The 19514-nt window shown below is 20.5% G+C and overlaps 1 protein-coding gene across 2 annotated transcripts; it reads right to left on the bottom strand.

Annotated features, from left to right (window-relative positions):
* Positions 1 to 2393: 2393 nt before the first annotated feature.
* Positions 2394 to 19340, bottom strand: bs (serum response factor blistered). Of its 2 annotated transcripts, XM_011504055.1 has the most exons (3): positions 18755 to 19340; positions 10856 to 11107; positions 2394 to 2468 (listed from the first exon to the last, which is right to left on the bottom strand). In XM_011504055.1, the coding sequence occupies exons 1-3, from the start codon at positions 19259 to 19261 to the stop codon at positions 2427 to 2429; spliced, it is 801 nt and encodes a 266-aa protein (XP_011502357.1). In that variant the 5' UTR covers positions 19262 to 19340; the 3' UTR covers positions 2394 to 2426. The 2 variants fall into 2 exon arrangements, with proteins under 2 accessions (XP_011502357.1, XP_011502356.1); XM_011504054.1 differs by lacking the exon at positions 2394 to 2468 and having other exon boundaries at positions 10570 to 11107.
* Positions 19341 to 19514: the final 174 nt, after the last annotated feature.

The following is a 19514-nucleotide window of genomic DNA, read 5'->3' as shown; positions in this document are numbered from 1 at the left end:
CAATATCACGATTATAAATTAAATTTTTTATTTTGTTTTTAAAGCAGAATTGACAACAATCATTATAATTCATCTCAGTTACATTAGCTATATAATTAGAATTTTTACTACTATAACAATTTATGTCATTTATAAAAATAAATATTTTTATCTAAAACGTACTTATTCTCTTTAAAAATAAAGGCACGTTTTAATTAATTCGAACCAATGAATTCAAACTAATTAATAAGTGCAACAATAATATTTATATGTATTTGAATCCACTTTAAAATAAACATATTCAGATACTACATGAATTGTGATAGAGACAATCTTAGTTTGTAATTTACCATCTATTTCTAAGCTTATGGTTTACTATATATTATTTGTTATAAATATAAAATTGATTAAATCAATAAAATTTACTGATAGCCACATTCGAATTCCATAACATATGTGATTACATATAATGTTGCTGCCTTCGCAATGATAATATACCTTAAAATAGTTTCATTGTCAAGAAGATGGTTTTAATTTCATTATATTAGTGTATTTATGAAGAATATTATAATTTTAAAAAGTCAGGGTTCGTTAGTATTTACGAAAGAAATCATGGGGTTTTATTTAAATGTCTATAGGAAAACAAATTAACATATAAATTTAAGATAATTGAAAGACTGTATGCTTATTCTAAAAAGGAAATTACGGATATTGGATTTTATTTTTTATATAACGTATATGTTAATGGTACACATATTACACTACTATTAATAGATTAGATATTTAGAATTAAAATTTATCTATGACTCGACTAATAAATAGATACATGAATAATGTATATTTGTTTATATCTGATGATTTGTAAAATAAAAATTGGTTTAAAAATATTGTTTTGAAAATTTTGTTAATCAAGTTTTCATTTCAATATCAATTCAATCTTAATTAAAATCTGATTATAGCGTATATCATACTATCAATACATTTTCATTTATCATGTCCATTTTCCTACTTAAACAAACTGCGTTCTACAGTGTATATTTTATATTATAATAGCGCATTGCTCTCTTATACTTATTATTTTTATTCTCTTTATAATAATATATTGAATAGTGAAATGAGAATTGAATTTTTGCTTCTCATGAATTATACTTTTTATTGCTTTGTTTTATATTTAATTTTTTCAATTTCTTTACGTATTATAGTTAGAACCATTAACTACCCATAAAAAATATTATTCTGCAAATAAATTAAACCTTTTTTGTATCACTGTTTTAAGTCTGATTAATTTAATTATTTTTATAAAAAGTTGTTAACATTAATTCTGATTGAATTATATTATCTAATAGTATTCAATATAACATCTTGACGTGCTAAACAAACTTAGTGTAAATGAGCTAGAATTAAAGGATGCTTTTCCGAAAGATTTATATATATATTAATTGTATTTCTCTAAAATATATAAGGATAAAAATATAAAAATAGATAAAATAAATAGATAGATAAATCACATTAGGGATTTCAATATCGGTTACGTAAATACTTGACCTTGCTATAATTCATTCTTTATCAAAATTAATGAACGATTATTATTTTTAATCAACAGAAAATAAGTATCATTTTAAAACTGAATAAAAATAGTAAAATGTAAGCCAAATCTTATTATTAAATAAGTCTATCGACATCTTAAATACATTCACAATATACTTAACGATATGATCAATAATATTTTTATTTGCATATTTCATACTGTGTCCATAACAGTTTTCTTTTATTTTATTTAGATTTTTAAGAAGTTTAACATTTTAAAACTATACGAATTTTTTTAATTTCATTTCAGAAAAATTATACACATGTTTCGGATACGCGGTGTAGCAACAATTTTTTAAAAATGAATACAAATACGGAAACCATTATATTTTAGAGTAGGCTATGACATTAACGTAAAGTAGTCATTTGATTAATATTTGTGTAAAAATATAAAAAAATTGTATAGTGATTATGATTTCTTAAATAAAATTAATGGCACAAACTTCTTTTATATTCTTTAATATTTAATATAAATATAAATTTTTCGTATTTTTGTTAGTATGTAATGTATCTTTTATTCTACTCTCAGAATATACTAAACTAAAGATTTTACATATATAATGTATTTTTAAAAAGATAAATATATTTTAATAGTCACATTAAAGAAATATGAAGTAGTATATCATCTAATATAAATATATTATTTACGAAATAATTTATAGTAATATAATAATATTCTGATGATAAATGTATATGCTTTGGTTTATTATATAAGCCAGTGGTTAATTGTACGTAATTTTCTTGATTGTGATATTGCCTCTTCTGTTTGTTAAAAATTAATATATCTTTGCACATCTAAAAGATAAATTCAAAATATTTATCACGTGTCAAAAAATTTTAAATCTATATCCTTCATTTGTTTATCTAATATCACTGTTTTCTTTTTCATTATTTATTTCAACCTGAAAAATATTATTTATTATATTAAAATATTAATTATATGAAATACATTATAATATATTGGAAAAAATATATTTTATCTTAAATTTATTATAAATTCATGTTATTATTAAAGAATATAAATATTTAAAGAAATATAAAATAAGAGGATCTGTAATTATATAATGGTTATATAATCAGTATAAAAAGCTGTGTAGATTATACAGTTGAAAACATTTATAAAGATTAAAACTAAAATTAAAATTACAATCGAATTGATGAATGAATGTATTAATTAAATTATTTTTATAAGTTTTTGTCTTAATATTATAAAAAATATGATATCACTAGTTTACACATGAAAAATGTAAGAAAACGCATAACAATTAATTAGTAAATTATCCAATTTCACTTAAAGTTCAAATAATTAAAAAACGAAGGGTAAAATGAATAGTTTAATAAATAAGCTCACAAATAGCTATTAAAATCAAGTAATCGTATACTAAAATAAAAATTGAGAAGATACTGGATAGTAGCTTGAAATTATATTTTGAACTTGCAGATACCGGATGGAAATGTATAATAATTACTGAATGATGTTTATAAGTTTTTCTATAAAGTTGCGATTATAGAGCCTAAAAGTGGAACTAAGTTTCATGTATTTGTCTAGTTAATATTTCGATAGTATTTCAATATATACGTATAGTAGTAATTTGAGTAGTATATTGTTAATTATTTATACAAAATCAAGAATAAATTTTCATATTTGTTTCTTATAAGGAATAGAAAAATTAAGTAGTAGGACTAACATTAAAGAGAAATAGTTTATTACCTAGTAATTCACAAGGTTATGGCGTATAATTGCTATTCGTTAATAAGTTATATAATTTATTTACGGAAAATTGAAGTTCAAAATAATTACGGTGTAGTAGATAATGTACTATTAAAAATTGGGATGTTTTATTATTAAAAATAATTGTCAATATATAAAATTTAATAATTTGCTCTATATGTTATTATAATACATTTTAATTGTAAATCGAAACAATTATTTATATTTAGCACGTACGTAAAAAGGCTATATTATATTATATTTATTATTTATTGGGCTCGCAATTTTTATTACTTGTATAAGCCATTAAAAATGTTAATATAATGTTGATAAATATAGTTGAATTTATTTTTATTGTTAAACTGTAAGTAAGATATTTTAAATTTAATATATTTTCGTTGTAATATTTTCAAATTAATACAAAGTCATGTGATTATACAATTAAATTTAATATAGTTTATAATAAAGTATTAATAATATGACAAAATTGTATGCTTTTTAAAATAATATAAAGTAAATATAAAATTTATAATAGACAAACATTTTAAAAATGTTTTTTAAAACTATTAAATAAATGCGCATTCAAATAAGTAGGATAATAATATAAAGGGTACTCAACTTATAAAACTTTTTTTTAGATATTACTACCCAAAAATAAAATGAATATTAATTTTGTTTTCAATCATATTACATAAAAAATTAACTGTTTACCAAATTCGAAATAAAACTGGAAGAAGAACATATTTTTTGTTCAACTTACACAGTTTTGTAAAAACAAAACGAAAAATTGTAGGATTTCAAAATTTTTACAATTAAATAAATGAAGGAAGTAATTACTAATACTTTATATACAAATTAAAAATATAAGAGGTCAATACATAACTATCATATTTCAAACTATTAAATGATAATATAAAATTAAATATAATTTATTTAAATGGTTAAATAATTTTAAGCTTGACTCAATTAGATAATAAATTTAGTATTTTACCTTTTTCTATTAATAAAAAAAAATTTAATCTAAATAAAATTGTCCATGATATAATTATGAAACAACATAAACATTAAATTAATAAGCGAAATCATAAATTGGAAATATATTTTTTATCTAAGTTTTTGTTATTTAAATAAATTTTGTGGTGCAACTTTTTACTGATTCACATTTTATTCTTAATATTTTCTAATGTTCAGTATCTGAATAAAATTACTAATTGAGAATGGCCAATGGATACGACTAACTTTTTAGATATCTAATACTTTTAAATTTTGGATAATTTCCAATTTAATGGTTTATGAAATTGTTATTATAATTACCAAATACTGAATAGATTTGATGGTACATAAGTAATATGATTATTTTAAAATCAAATCTTTGACTTGACAGTCTTAATTCATATCGCGAAACAAAAATATAAAATGAACCCAAACAATGTTCATATACTTACCTTATATGTATATTAATATAGCCCTTTTAGTTTGAAAAAGTATATAAATATATCATCTCGACTTGGACAAATAATTAAAAGAAATATAAAGTTGTGGTAAGGAGGGAAAATAAATTTTTTTTTATGTGATTTCTTAATTTATTTAAGAAACCTATTTTAAATCAGCAATTGTGTATTCACAATTGTTTAATAATTTTTAATATTCTAAAACTTTTTATTTTATAATTCAAATATATATTGTATTAGCTTCACATATCTATTAGCAGTCAAAAGCTATGAATGTATGGAACTATTTCAATACTGGGTGCTGTATTTCAAAGCATGTTCAGTTATTCAATTATGACTACTACAATAATTTTTAAGTAAGCTACGTATCGCTATGTATTGAATTATGAGATGTAATATGTATAATATATATAATATATATAATATATATAATATATATAATATATATAATATATATAATATATAAGATACTTGTTATTGTTAACAATTACTATTTCATATTTGGATAATACTTACCTCAATCTTATGTGCTTTTATTTGTATGATCTATAATTTGCAGTTGCATTAGGCATAATTGATTATATCACACGTACAATTCATTAAACTGCATTTTCTATTTTAATATTTGTTTTAGTAATTTTAAATATAGGCATATTTTGTAAAAATAAGGTAATACTGTTATATTTTTATTTTCTTAAACATCACATATAATTAATATATATATATATATATGCGCGCGCGCGCGCGCGCGTGTGTGTGTGTAGCTACAATTTCAATATTATGCGCAAATTATGAGATTTCAACAAGCTTAAATCTTTATTGCGCATGCTTCGCAGAAGTGCATTCTATTTTACTAAATGGACATGACGGTAAAATGGACATGATGGCACAATGGCAAAATAATTATAATACTAGTAAATATATTCTAAAATTTTAAATTACAATAATCTTTGAGTAAGAAACTTGTGATTTTTAAAATACAAACAAAATGTTAACTAGAAAATTTTATACAAGCACATGATTCAGATTATACAAGTAGAAAAATATTACTATGAAGTGAAAATACGTATAATAAAAACAAAAACTTTTATAATATTTAATATTTATATATTTCAAATCATTATTTTATTTTTATGTATTTAATGAGTCTTAATAACCTAATGCATGTAGATAAATGATAATTTTGTCATAGTTTAATGTAGAAAACCAATGCTATTTGCCCATTTCAAACTACGTTTTCAAAGGATTTCGTTTTGTCAAAAAATTGAGATGCAGACTACTGTAGAAAGAATTATAATGAACTAAATTATATACATAATTCAATCAAATTTCATGACTTATCTATATAGTTAATTTAATACGATCTTATCATTCATTCCAGATTCATTTAGATCATATAGATTCATTCCAGAATAACTTTTTATAATAAATTTTTTATATTTTATTATTTACTCAACTTTTCAATATTTCAATTAATACAATTTACAAATTTAATAAATTCTAAAACCTGTATTCAAATTTGTACTATTGTTTTGACTCTTTTTTACGTACAGTAATATATTCTTCACTGTCATAACTAATGAATATATCAATAAAGCTACTGTAAAGTTATTTTTATGAAAATAAATGATTTAATATTCATGACAGCAGAGTAACATTTTTGTGGATACCAATTAATAAATAAAATTAAAATAAAAAGTGATATTATAATTTTTTTATATATTACTAATTTATAAATAATTTGTTAATGCACAATTCTAAAAATTAATTTATAAAGTAATAAGTTGCAAAAAAAGATAAAATATAACATTAAATTTATTATAAATTGTTATTTAAAATATTATTTAAAATGTTGTTTAAAAAAATATGAGACATTTATAAATTATAATTATTGGTCATAATGTGAAAGGAGATTTGTGAATATTGTTATAATTTATATAAATAATAACATATGCTGAGTATTTAAAATAACAAGAAGCTTAAACACTTGAATGCTTTAAATTAATATATGTAGAATATGTATTGTAGTAAACGATTTTTTACTTCTCTTGTTCAAATTTACTAATTTCAAACAACAGTATCCAAACAACATAAATAAAAATGTATTTTATATTTATGAAAGCAATTTAACATTTTATTTTCTTGAAGCATTGTTTTCATTATTTAAAGTAATTTGTTTTTCATTGAATATATATAATATTATTATAATATTATACTGATAGTTCTACCAACTTCAAATCTTTAATGAAATCAGCATCTTTCAGCTGTATTGTAAAATTTATTTATTTTTAAAGTTTGTTTTAACAAAATCGTATATCATATTACATATATATGTATACATTTTTACCGGTATTTATATATATATATAAATATATATTAGAAATTGGTTCCCATTTTAACAATTGTATTAACAAATAAGATTTATGAACAGAGTTGTTTATTTTTTTTGTATCAGTAAGCAAGTTCACACCCGCATAAACACTTATGAAATTTAAGTTATTTTCAAGGTCAAAACTTAAGATAGTCAATGCTGCGTCGATTTACAATTCAATTTACGATCAATTTACATTCTTATAAAATGCATAAAGATAATACAATTTTCATATAGCATAAGAATTTTTATTTATTCATTCTTTTAATCTATCATATAGAAATGTAGTAACTCTAAAATACCATGGATTATCAATAATATTCCATAAATGATGTATTATATAAAGTTTCTTATATAATGAGAGAGAGAGAGAGAGAGAGAAATATGCTAAGTGAACAAAAATAATAAATTATTGAACTATAATAAAAATTAGGTCATTCATTTTTAGTATTCAGGATTGAAGATGACATCTGTTGATTGCGCGCAAGAAGCTTTCAAGTATAGTTCTTAATAATGATATGACTTGGTTATTATTTATTTTGATTTCTTACGATTTCGAACTTATTTTAGAGCTTCATAATTAAGAAACTAATAAAAGAACAGTCTACATTAGGAAACCAATATATTTTAAATTGTTAACTTTATCTATAAATTTATTTACATATCTCTCTTTCACTTTCTTCGTTTATTATATTTATGTAAGTGAACTTACAAGTATAGTCATCAACGGATCATAAACAAATTTTATGATCTGTTTAAAAAAAATAACCACTTTCCTTATTCGAATTTGTTTTTGCGTTTAATAAGTTCTTGTACCTAAAAATTGTCTTATTTTATTACGAATTATGGTTTTTAAATTTTTTTTTATTGATTTAAGTTATAACGAATACATTAATTAGTTTTACGAAAGATGAACGATATTTTATATGTTAATGTGTTCAAAATAAGAATTGCATTTTCATATAAAAAAAAATTAATTTATAAAATTCAATTTTTACACAGGATTTAAAAAATTCTACTTTACTCTTATTTATCTAGTCAGTGATCGTATTTGATAATAATTATATTTTTAATTAAATAATATAAATCAACAAAAAGATAAAACTTAAGTTAAATGCATAATTATATAATGAAGTAAATATTAGATAATATAATTATTGATATTCGTATGTTCCAATAACATGTTATATTTGCTTCTGTAGATAGTGCCGTTAACTGATACTATTATTCTTACTTGTAATATCATCTTTCTACATATATATATATATATATATATATATATATATATATATATTAAGAATACAAAAATATTATTTTATTTTTTCTTTTATTTACTCTCAGAATCTAATACCCGATTTAAGTTTTATTATTATAAAAACGCATTCTTATCCACGCTTACTTTGCATTCCATAATAATTTTCATATAAATTTGAAAATTTTTCCTGTTTCCTAATTATAAAATTTTTCCTATATATCCTAATTATAAAATAAAATTGTTTTCAACTTTATATCGAGAATATATAATTTTATTGATAAATTATTAGAATATTTCATAGATATAGAAACAAATATTACTTTAATTAAGTATACATTTTTAATATTTTGCAAAAATATCTTATTGATTCTTATGATACTTTATCCCGGAACTTATAATGATAATTAAATCGTTATTTAAATTCCAAAAATCAGTTAAATTTTTATGTAATACATCGAAATCGACTACTCCACAGTCGTACTGTCTTTTAAATTAATCAATCATAAATAAAATCGAATCAATAAAATTAATTTCAGTATTTTTTATAGAAATGGTTAGAAAAGTATTTCAAATTATGGGTTATGAATATATTACTGACATTGGTCGTATTATTAACGACAGTGAGAAAAAATTTTATGCCGTAATAGTTGGAATCTTGAAAATTCTTTCGATAAAAAAGAATTTTAGGTATTTCGCGTTTAATCGTATCTGTATTCAATAAAAAGCAATTTTATAATTTAAAATAAATATTTTTTTTTTTAACTGTTGAGATTTATATGCTATTGATATTAAGTTATATAAATTGTTCTTATAATTTATATGATACATGCTAATTGAGTACAATTATTTGGTTATTTGATATGGATATCTTGTAGTTTAACAAACTATTAGGAAATTTAGTGTATTAAAAAAATTAATATTTAAGTAAATAATCGATCTTAACAGCTTGAGATAAATTATATAATTTAACTCAGCTAGATAAATACTTCAATTCAAAATTGATATCATAGGAATATCGATCCTATCATATATGGTCTTCAATGTTTATGTAAAAATAAACTAAAATGAGCTCTTCACTAGCTATATTTTATATAAATTAATTTTAATTGATTACTGCATTGACTTACATATCAATAATTTTATTATGAATAAGAATACCTGAAATTTTATACTTTTGCCTTTATAATTGGCTATGCATATGTAAGCCAATACAAGGTATTTATTTATAATTCTTTGGTTATTTTTCTCTGTATATTTATGTCTACTTTTCATTATTTTTATTTTATTCATTAATTTGTCGCTATTATTTATTAATGATTAATAAAAAAACACTGTTTATATTATTTATTAAGTTTATTGTTTAAATGAATTTTTATGTTTGAATACAGTACAAGATTACTCAATGTCTTGTAATAAAAAATTAATTGATCATTAACAATATTGCATAGCTATCCAGAAAAATAATGTTAAAATTTACTATTTATTAAAAATAATTGATTAAATATTGAGTAAAAATTCATTTTATTATATATACATTTACTTGTAATATATTTAAAATAAGTAATGATAAAAAGTTGTAAATTTTTAAATTAAAAGAACAAAATATTTAATAATTTTGGTAAACATGTATTTTTTATTATAAACCACAATGGTAGAAAAGTTTGTTTTTAAATAAATTCGTTTTATCTAATAATACATTAATAATAATTTACAGAAATATTAAAAATAGGTGCAATTCTTCAAAAAATAATTCAAATAGAAACACTTTTTAAATATAGGATGTTACAACAATAAAATATTTCTATAAATAATATAATTCAAATAACATCTAGTTGTAACAACTTAATATTGTACTATTAGATTACTATTATGTTTATAACAGTATATAGCTCATAACACCGATTTATTTGCTTTACAATATAATGTTACGCCTGTAATGTAGTAAATTGCATTCTACAAATATATTTAAGTACGAATCAATTTTGTAAGCAAAATTAAATGCTACTAATAGTTTCTAATGTGAGAATTATTAGGCTTACACATATAATTTAACAATTAATAATTACAAAAAGGCCTTTCAATGAAAAATCATCTAATATTTATTTTTGGCCTTAATAGGAAGTAAATATTGCACGTTAGTGATAAAAAATGTATTCACTCTTACATACTATAAATACTATAATAATAAAATCAATAACACCGCAAAAACATTTTTACTACCGTTGATTATGAGAATGAGTCATGTGAGGATGGTAAGATGCATGTGGAGGAGGAAGCGGCGAAGGACAGGATTGGACATAAGGACTACCAGCAAGCATTGGACTTGGACTTGAGCAAGGTACTAAATGCGAATTTGGTGGTGCCGCATGCGCATGCGCTATAAGATGCGTATGTTGAGCATGTGAAGATGGAGCGTGCTGAGTATTTTGCGGACCACCAGTACTTGAATAGCCAACGTGCAGACCACCTCCGTGAGGTGAGCCATACACCAGCTGTCTTACTTTCTGCTCGTCCTCTGTAATGTTGTAGGTCAATTCAGTTTCCTCAAAACCAGTTGCTGACATACGCTGATCTCCCGATGATCCCGATGGTGGAGGATCTGGACTATTTAAACACGTTTGAATAAGCGCTTTTCCAGCTTCACTAGTAATCATTGGTTGTAGTTTACGTGTTGCAAAGGTATATACATGCCCTGTTTCACTAGCTACCAATAGCATTACTTGCGTACCTGTTAAGGTTGATAATTCATATGCCTGTAAAAATATAAATTTAATATAATGCATTTTTTACAAGAATTAAAACAATAATATAATCACTTAAGAAATGATTAAAAAATTTGAAAATAAATAATTTCATCCACAGACAATTTATATTATATAATTTTTTTAATTTAAACAATAAAGAAGTATAATTATATATTAACCAACTTGACACAATATTTTATATTTAATTTTAATTTTCAGCACACTATAAATAACAACTTACATTATCGGTAAATAATCATATCATATAATAAATCATTCTATCAAACTTTTAACGTTAATATCATATTATTTTGTTTATTGTATAAAGTCTGTAATATGTAAATTTTGTATTAGATAAAAAAGGATTCTGGATTTTTAAATAAAAATGATAAAAACAAATATTTAAATCTTAATTACGTAATTTCATTATTTTTTTAATACTCTAATTTTATTTTTATGAATATCACTATTCATTACTACAATTAATTGGAATCTAATCTTTTCAAATATACATTTTATATATACGTTAATTGATTGTCCCTTTAATTCCTAAAGACGTTTTGAATTATGGTCTATTGAAGTTCCTCCTTTTTTCAGAATAATCAAATATTTTACTTTTTAATTTATAACACCTTATTTTTATATTGCTTGTCAACTGCATTGGTCCATCATTCTGAAGTTTAGTTTTAAATTAGTCATACTGATTATTTCGTTTTTCGTAAAAATTGTTACGATACATCAATATTCAATTAAGAAACAATTGTTTTTTTTTGGTCAATAATTAATTATATTGAAACTAATTTTAGTTTTTTAAAAAGTAATATAGTAAACTTATTAAACGTGACCTAGGATTCCTAAAATTTTTTTTTTATATAAAATTAGTATATTTCATTACAATAAAAAAGAATTAATTTGAACATGGCGACAAGTTCTTTTATTTTAATAAAAATTTGAAATAGTACTTTTTTCAAATTTTTAAAATTGCTCCGAAATTTAAGAATAATAATTATCATTTAAAATAACAAATAAATTTTAATCTCTTGAAATAAATAGACAATAAATATTATTGTTAGATTCATGAATTTATGGTTCAAATTCTAGAAATAAACTCTGATTATTCTTTGTAATCACTAATTATTCTGTAATTATTCTAAAAAATATTATTTTCAATTATACAGAATACTTCAAATGAATAAAACTAATGTATACGACAATTCTTATGATAAAAAAACAGATACACATATTATTTATAAAAGGTTCACTATTCTTCAACGGCAAAAATATATACCTGTGCAGATTGTTCTTTTATTTGATAGCTAGCAATCATCGGTTGGCTCGCTTGTAATTGGTATTAATATCAACTATAAAAATCAATTTCATTTAACAAATCAAAAGTCAATTGTTGATATAATATAATTTATCTTAGTTCAGTAATCAATATATTATAAAAGTCTAAATTATCATAAAAATAAATATGTTTTTGAATAATAATTTAATGCATTATTGACATATTATTACATTAAATCTTATTGGTATATTAGATTAACCGGTGCTTTTAAATAACCTTCCAATTCATAAGCATTTTTCATTCCAATTTGGTTAAAATTTGTATTTATGTCTAAGGGAGATCGAACGAATCTTTTAAATATTAAAAATATCAAACTTTTTTTTTAGAAAATTTAAACAATTCTATCATATTAACATTATTATACATGTTTAAGATATATTCAAAATTTCAAATAGATATGAAAATTTTTAAATCATGCCTTAGATGAATTTTTTTTTTTTTATTTATATATATATATATATATATATATATATATATATATATATAAATTTAATATTAAGTAAATAACAAATGCACGTAATATAAGAAAATCTGTTACAACTCAAGCAGTAAGTTAAATTTCGACTCTAATGTTAATGTATATATATATTAAAATATATTGTAATAAAATTACTTATATTTTAATATTAAAATTGTATTAAATTAAATTACAAATTTTTTTAATATAAATGTATCCCAATATATCAAATGCGTTCTTCACAAAATCAGTAGTATTTTCTAAGATGCGGTACAATAAATTTTCTTTCGAGTGATAATATACAATAAAAAATAGAATCAGGATTTTAAGTGGTGAACATATTCGATTGTAGATTTTTTTTCATTAGTTTACATACTGCGATAATTAAGATATTTATTCAAATTTTACTTTAGTTTATTGAAAAATTCTTTTAAAAATTCACTTCACATAATTTGAAAAATGTAATTTATTTGTAATTTATTATTTCGTTAATGAAATTAACTTATCTTGATTTTATAATAAGATATTTAGTTATGATGATATTTATTATTTGGCTTTCTTTATTTTTACTATTCAATTAATTGATTAACTGATAAATTCGAATTATTTGATTTTATGTTATTAATATTTTAAATAATATATGATTATTATATTACGTATATATAATTTTATTTATTTCACTGATGAATACTGATACCTTATTTATTTTTGAAATAGAATTTTTCTCGCGAAGAAAAGTTTTACCTATAATCTAGACTAAAAAGATATATAGGGGAACAAATGCACATCATATCTAAAGTGCGAAAGGATTACGTTACAACATAATTTAATATAAAAATTTACGTTTACTTACTTCATAATAAACAGTGAAGTGTTTTCAAGCTCAGACGTTTTCATTAAATAGCTGTCCGATTTTTTGCTTTTGGTACAAAAGTCAGTATGTCTGGGACTATCTGGGTCCTATAACAATATTCTACAGTTGATTAATGGAACTACACTATACAAATACTACGATTCACGATGTGTCTCCAAGGAAATAATAACTTTATTTGTTGTTCGAATATCATTTAAATATGAAACATTTTATAACATATAGTAAATAATATATTGGATAAGTACGGTGTTTTTTCCATTTATCTTTTGAAGTATTTTATACTAAGTTGATTAATATAGAAAAAAATAAAATAAAATATTTTAATTAATAATTATATTCCAATTTGGGTATAAATTGAACAAAATGATATTCACGACAAAAGATAAATTATTTCTAAATCTAATTAAATATTTGTTTAAAAATACTAATATAAAATTTTATACGATATGTATATATACGCCTCCGTACGCATCTACATTCACTTTTATTCAAATAATGAGTTCCGATTATATATCTAAATATAAACACTGAATAGTAGTATGTTTATTTCATTTTATTATAAAATTAATTTATATACATAAAATGTTTCTTGAATACACGTCAGTAATTATCAGAATTTTTCTTCATATATTATTGGATAGACTTCTAGAGTTATCACTATAAAAAAAATAATCCATAGATTTATATAATTTTTAAAAATTGTTATAATAAATTTTATAAAACTTTGGCTATTAGTAAGTTATAATTATGTAGAGAAAGTTACGTATTACAATGACTAGCGTATTTTTAAATTGAATTGAGAAAAAAATCACAACAGAAATCGATAATCAAATGCATTCTAATTTCTTTGTAAACATTCAATTGCGCCATAAAAAATATACATAAAAAAATTAATCTAAAAATACCGACAGCTTTGTTGGTATTTATTAATGAATGTAAATTAGCTTTAATATAGATCATGTATCAATTATGTCAATTAATTATTGACATTAAGTCATGTCCAAATATTTGAAACCATATTAATTTTTATTGAAATACAAAAATAAGTAGCACCAAATTAAACAAAAAATATATTGAGTAAAGTAGTGACTTTATATCTTTTAATTTAAACTTTGATATATTGCTTAAATACAAATATTATTCTGAAAAGCTATTCTTTAATCTATTTAAGTACTTTGCTGTACAAATAAATCTTCTGAATACATTTATACAAATATTTATATTTATTAAGTAGAGATTTTGCGTGCTAGATAATTTTATAAAATTTGTTAACGTTTTTCATTATTGTAACTACATATATTATTTATACACTTTGACATTTTTTGTTATTTATCAATTATTTTATTTACTCAATATTCATTAATTTTTTGGGGCACAGTTAAGGAAAGCAAGTTTCTATTAGAATTTATAATAATTATAAATAAAATATAATGTTTTCATGATTTTAAAGTTATTTGTAACTTATTAAACAAATATTTAACAATAATGACAATTCTGGATTTAGTTTCAAGTGGAGTGATACTGAAAATGCTCAATATTGAATACCAACAACCAAATCCAGAATTAAATACTTTTAATTTAATCATGTATATACAGTATCAATTTACTTTGATTAAATAAAATAATAAAATATAAAAACACACAAGTCAAACAATGTATTAACTTTCAAAAATTTTCAATTTTAATAAATACAGTATTTTTATATACGATATTTATTTACTTTTCTTTGTCACATCACTTTTATTTTTCTTTTAAGTTACTTTTCTATTTATATTTTACGTTTCCTACTCAAATCTTAATATTATTTATAGTTAAAAATAATCAATTGTAATAGTTATATTTAATTAAATATAAATAATGTTTTTATATAAATTATATATTTGTATAATATTAATAATTAATATAAAGGAAATATATTATTGTCACTTTTTTATATGTGATTTGACATTATATAAATGAAATAGATAAGTTTATATTGTATCAGAATTATAGAATAATAAAAATAAATTTAATAAAATTAAGTAAAAATTAAATGGAATCACATTTTTATAAAGTAAAAAAGAATAAGAAGTAAAAAGTTTAGAATTTGGTATGATGCTAAATATATATAAAATAGTATAAAGAATATTTAAATGTGTAATACATGCAATAATTGATTGTAATTACACAATAGAAACTACCTATAAATCGTTTTATAAAAAGTTAAATAACTTGTATTTTTAATTTTAAAAGTTGTATATGTTCATCTCAATTATATTGTTGAATATAATATTTTAGTACATCTTCAATGTTCCACTATTAAAATTAAGCTTACACACTTTGAATTTTTATTTCACTCAAATAATGTAATTGTGAATAATTATTTATTCGTCAACAATTTAAAACAATTTTTCAATGTATTCAATATTTATTAAAAAAAATAATTTTTATGCAAATAAACAATATTGTTATAGGTCTAAATACAAATGATATATTCATTTTTTATTATTACAGTGCTTTATAACTTACAAATTATGAATTTGTTTATACAGTTTATACTGAATAAAATATATATATATAACATAAATATAAGTGGTTAGAATAATTCATAATATCTAGAAGATTTTATTTATTACATACATATTATTTTGTTTAAGTGCTATTTCTAATATACAGTTTCTTCAAACATATAATTAAAATTAAATTATGAAATTGTCATCGTGTATAGCATTAAATGTTGAGTAACACAATTCAAAATTATATTTTGAATGTTTTATTGGAATATATTTTGCAAATTTCTTGTTATATTATATAGAATTATGTTTAAATATTTAGGACAACACATTAATTATTTAATTGACTTTGCTAATATATTATTTTAATAATTTCAGATTTACTTAATACCAGATATATTTAATTAATTATTTATTAACTTTGAAATTGTTATAATTTCATCAAACTTATGAATGTATGCTTAATAAGTTTAAATTATATTTTTGTCTTTATAAAACTATCAATTTTTTTAATAATGTAGTCATTTTCTTAAAAATGAATGAAACTTAAAAAATATAATCAGACAGTAAGTATATTATTTATTATCAAGTAGTACTTCAATGGCAATTGTCAAAAATCATATTTGAAATTGATGTGATCTATAATAATTATTATATTATTATTGTTAGAATAAAAGTTTAAATTAAACCATATATTTGAAATATGCATAAATATATTATTTTAAAAGTAACAAATAATTAAAATTATTCATCTTAATTATAAATTTCAAATAATTAACAAGTGATGAATAAATTACAAGAACCTTAATTAATATAGTCCTTCTGTTCTTTAAGTCAAACTAATTTTTACTTACCTCTTGTAAAAGTAGATACATAATAATTTTTTCTAATAAAATAAATATAAATTTATATGAAAGATATATTAAATGTATGAAAATTACTCAATAGGAAATACGCTGATTCACATTTAACAAACATTATAAATAATGGATTATAATTAAATATTTTTTAAATTTATTTATTAAATCAGCTTAACCATGAAATGTAGTTTATTAATAGTTCTAATTTATCTATTTAATTAAAAGTATATATATATATATATATATATAATAAAAAATAATCAAAATATTATATTTTTATTTGAAAATCACACCTTATCAAAATTTATATTAATTTAAGATTGTTATATTCTTAAATCCTGTAATTTCAATAATGTTTATTTATTATTATTAAAAATAATTAAAAATTATTAAAAATAATTAAAATATTAAAATTTCTGAAAGATATAACTTAAATTTTTATAAATCACTTATCATAAAAAAAAAATTTTAAATGCAAGGCTACATTCATTTTTATATTTATATTTTTATATTTATATTTTTTTTTTAAATATTTTTGAAGGATAATTATTTATATTAGATTTTTAAAGCCTAATATTTATTTATACAAAATGTTATGTTAAAGTAAATAATCATCTATAGTTCTTGAATTAATTTAATTTTTATTTAATATTTTAAATAATATTAACAATATTAATTAAAAACTCATAAAGTGCTTAAAAATTTTCTAACAGGTATTTTAGATATAGTTTATAATAAATTGAAACTGTGACACTTCATTTAATAACTATTCAATAATATTAATTTTAATTTTAAAGATATTATTTTTAAAATTTATCAAAAAACATACAAAGGCTAATTTTTAATTCAATCAATTTTTAAATATACTAATCATTTTTATTCAATATTAATTACATCTTTCATTTATCGTAAACTGATTGAGAAATTAAAAATAAAATTCTGTAAATCATTTTCTATAATACAATAAAATAATTTTAATATAGAAATAATTTGTATATAATGTAAACAAACAATCTAATGATACTTTTTAAAACTTAATAAAATGAGATATTGCATAAATAACTTTTTTTTATAAGATTAAGTTATATAAACATTGTTTTATTTAAGTAAATTTTATAATTTTTATATAAAATTAGTAGTACATTTAAAAATTTATTTATGCTTCAAATAAATTTAATGGAATTGAAGAAAAATTGATAATTTCAAATACCAATAAATTATATATTAAAAAAAGTAAGATTAAATTTAGTATTTCTTATTTCCCAATATAAATATTAAATAATAATATAATAAAATCAATCGTTAATAAATGTATAAAAAAAAATAAGTAATTTATATACATTTATTAAATACGAGCTAATTTGTCATATATTCCTAAATATCAGCCGATTTAATATATTTCATTTTAAGAATATTATTGGTAAAGAAATTATGTATATAATATCAAATTAAAATTATTTTAAATATTCAATGTATTATTAACTTTATAGAAATTATATAAATAAAATTTAAACTTGATAACAATAAAAACTATAAGCATTATAAAATCATAATATTACTATAGTAAAATCAAAATTATATTTAATTAACAGTATTCAGGTATCTTTAATAAAATGTTATTGCACCTTCTTCATAATACCGGTCTTCCTTTTTGAGAAAGTTGTATATCTTCTCAGCTTATTATCAATATATTCCATTTTAATCTTGACTCTGCCTTTGGTTTTCTTACCATTGGATGGTGGAGATTTTTTTGGTGGTCCCAGATTTGTATAAGATTCATCTGTATTATCAGAGATTAAGGTTTGAGTTTGAGACATTACTTGTCGGGTTTCATTTGTATTATCATCATAACAGACATCAGTTGACGTTCGTTTCAAACTACGTTGTATACTGATAGATGAATTATCAACAGCATTTGATTGAGATATCATATTTACACTACCAGAAATAGTAGATCCTGCAGTATCAGAAGTAGAACCAGTAACTGCACTACAAGCACTGTTAGTACGCGTTTGCAATTGAGAAGTAGATGGTCGACCATAAATTTCAGTAACAGCATCACTACCCATCATGCCTATAGAATAATTAAGGTTCGCATAGCGAGCGTCTCTTGTACCACTAGATTGGTCCATCACGCTTACCGGCACATTGATTTTTATTATTACGGCTCTAGGCCTTTAAACTTCTAAAAAATTATTTTTTTTTTTATTTGTTTTAGAAGTGGTAAATTCCAACTTCTTTTATTAAAGCAACTTTTTGTTCAATATTTTTATCAAAATTTGAGAATTTATTTAATTATTTTGTGCGTTAAACTATTATCCACGTGTTTTTGATAACACAAAAGGACAACAAACAAAGATACACACTATTAGAGCGCTTCCCGCG

This window comes from Ceratosolen solmsi, unplaced genomic scaffold, assembly GCF_000503995.2.
Source record: "Ceratosolen solmsi marchali unplaced genomic scaffold, CerSol_1.0 scaffold26, whole genome shotgun sequence".
In the NCBI taxonomy this organism is placed as follows: domain Eukaryota; kingdom Metazoa; phylum Arthropoda; class Insecta; order Hymenoptera; family Agaonidae; genus Ceratosolen; species Ceratosolen solmsi.
Note: the sequence above shows the minus strand (reverse complement) of the source record. Positions and strands in the feature narration are given on the sequence as shown.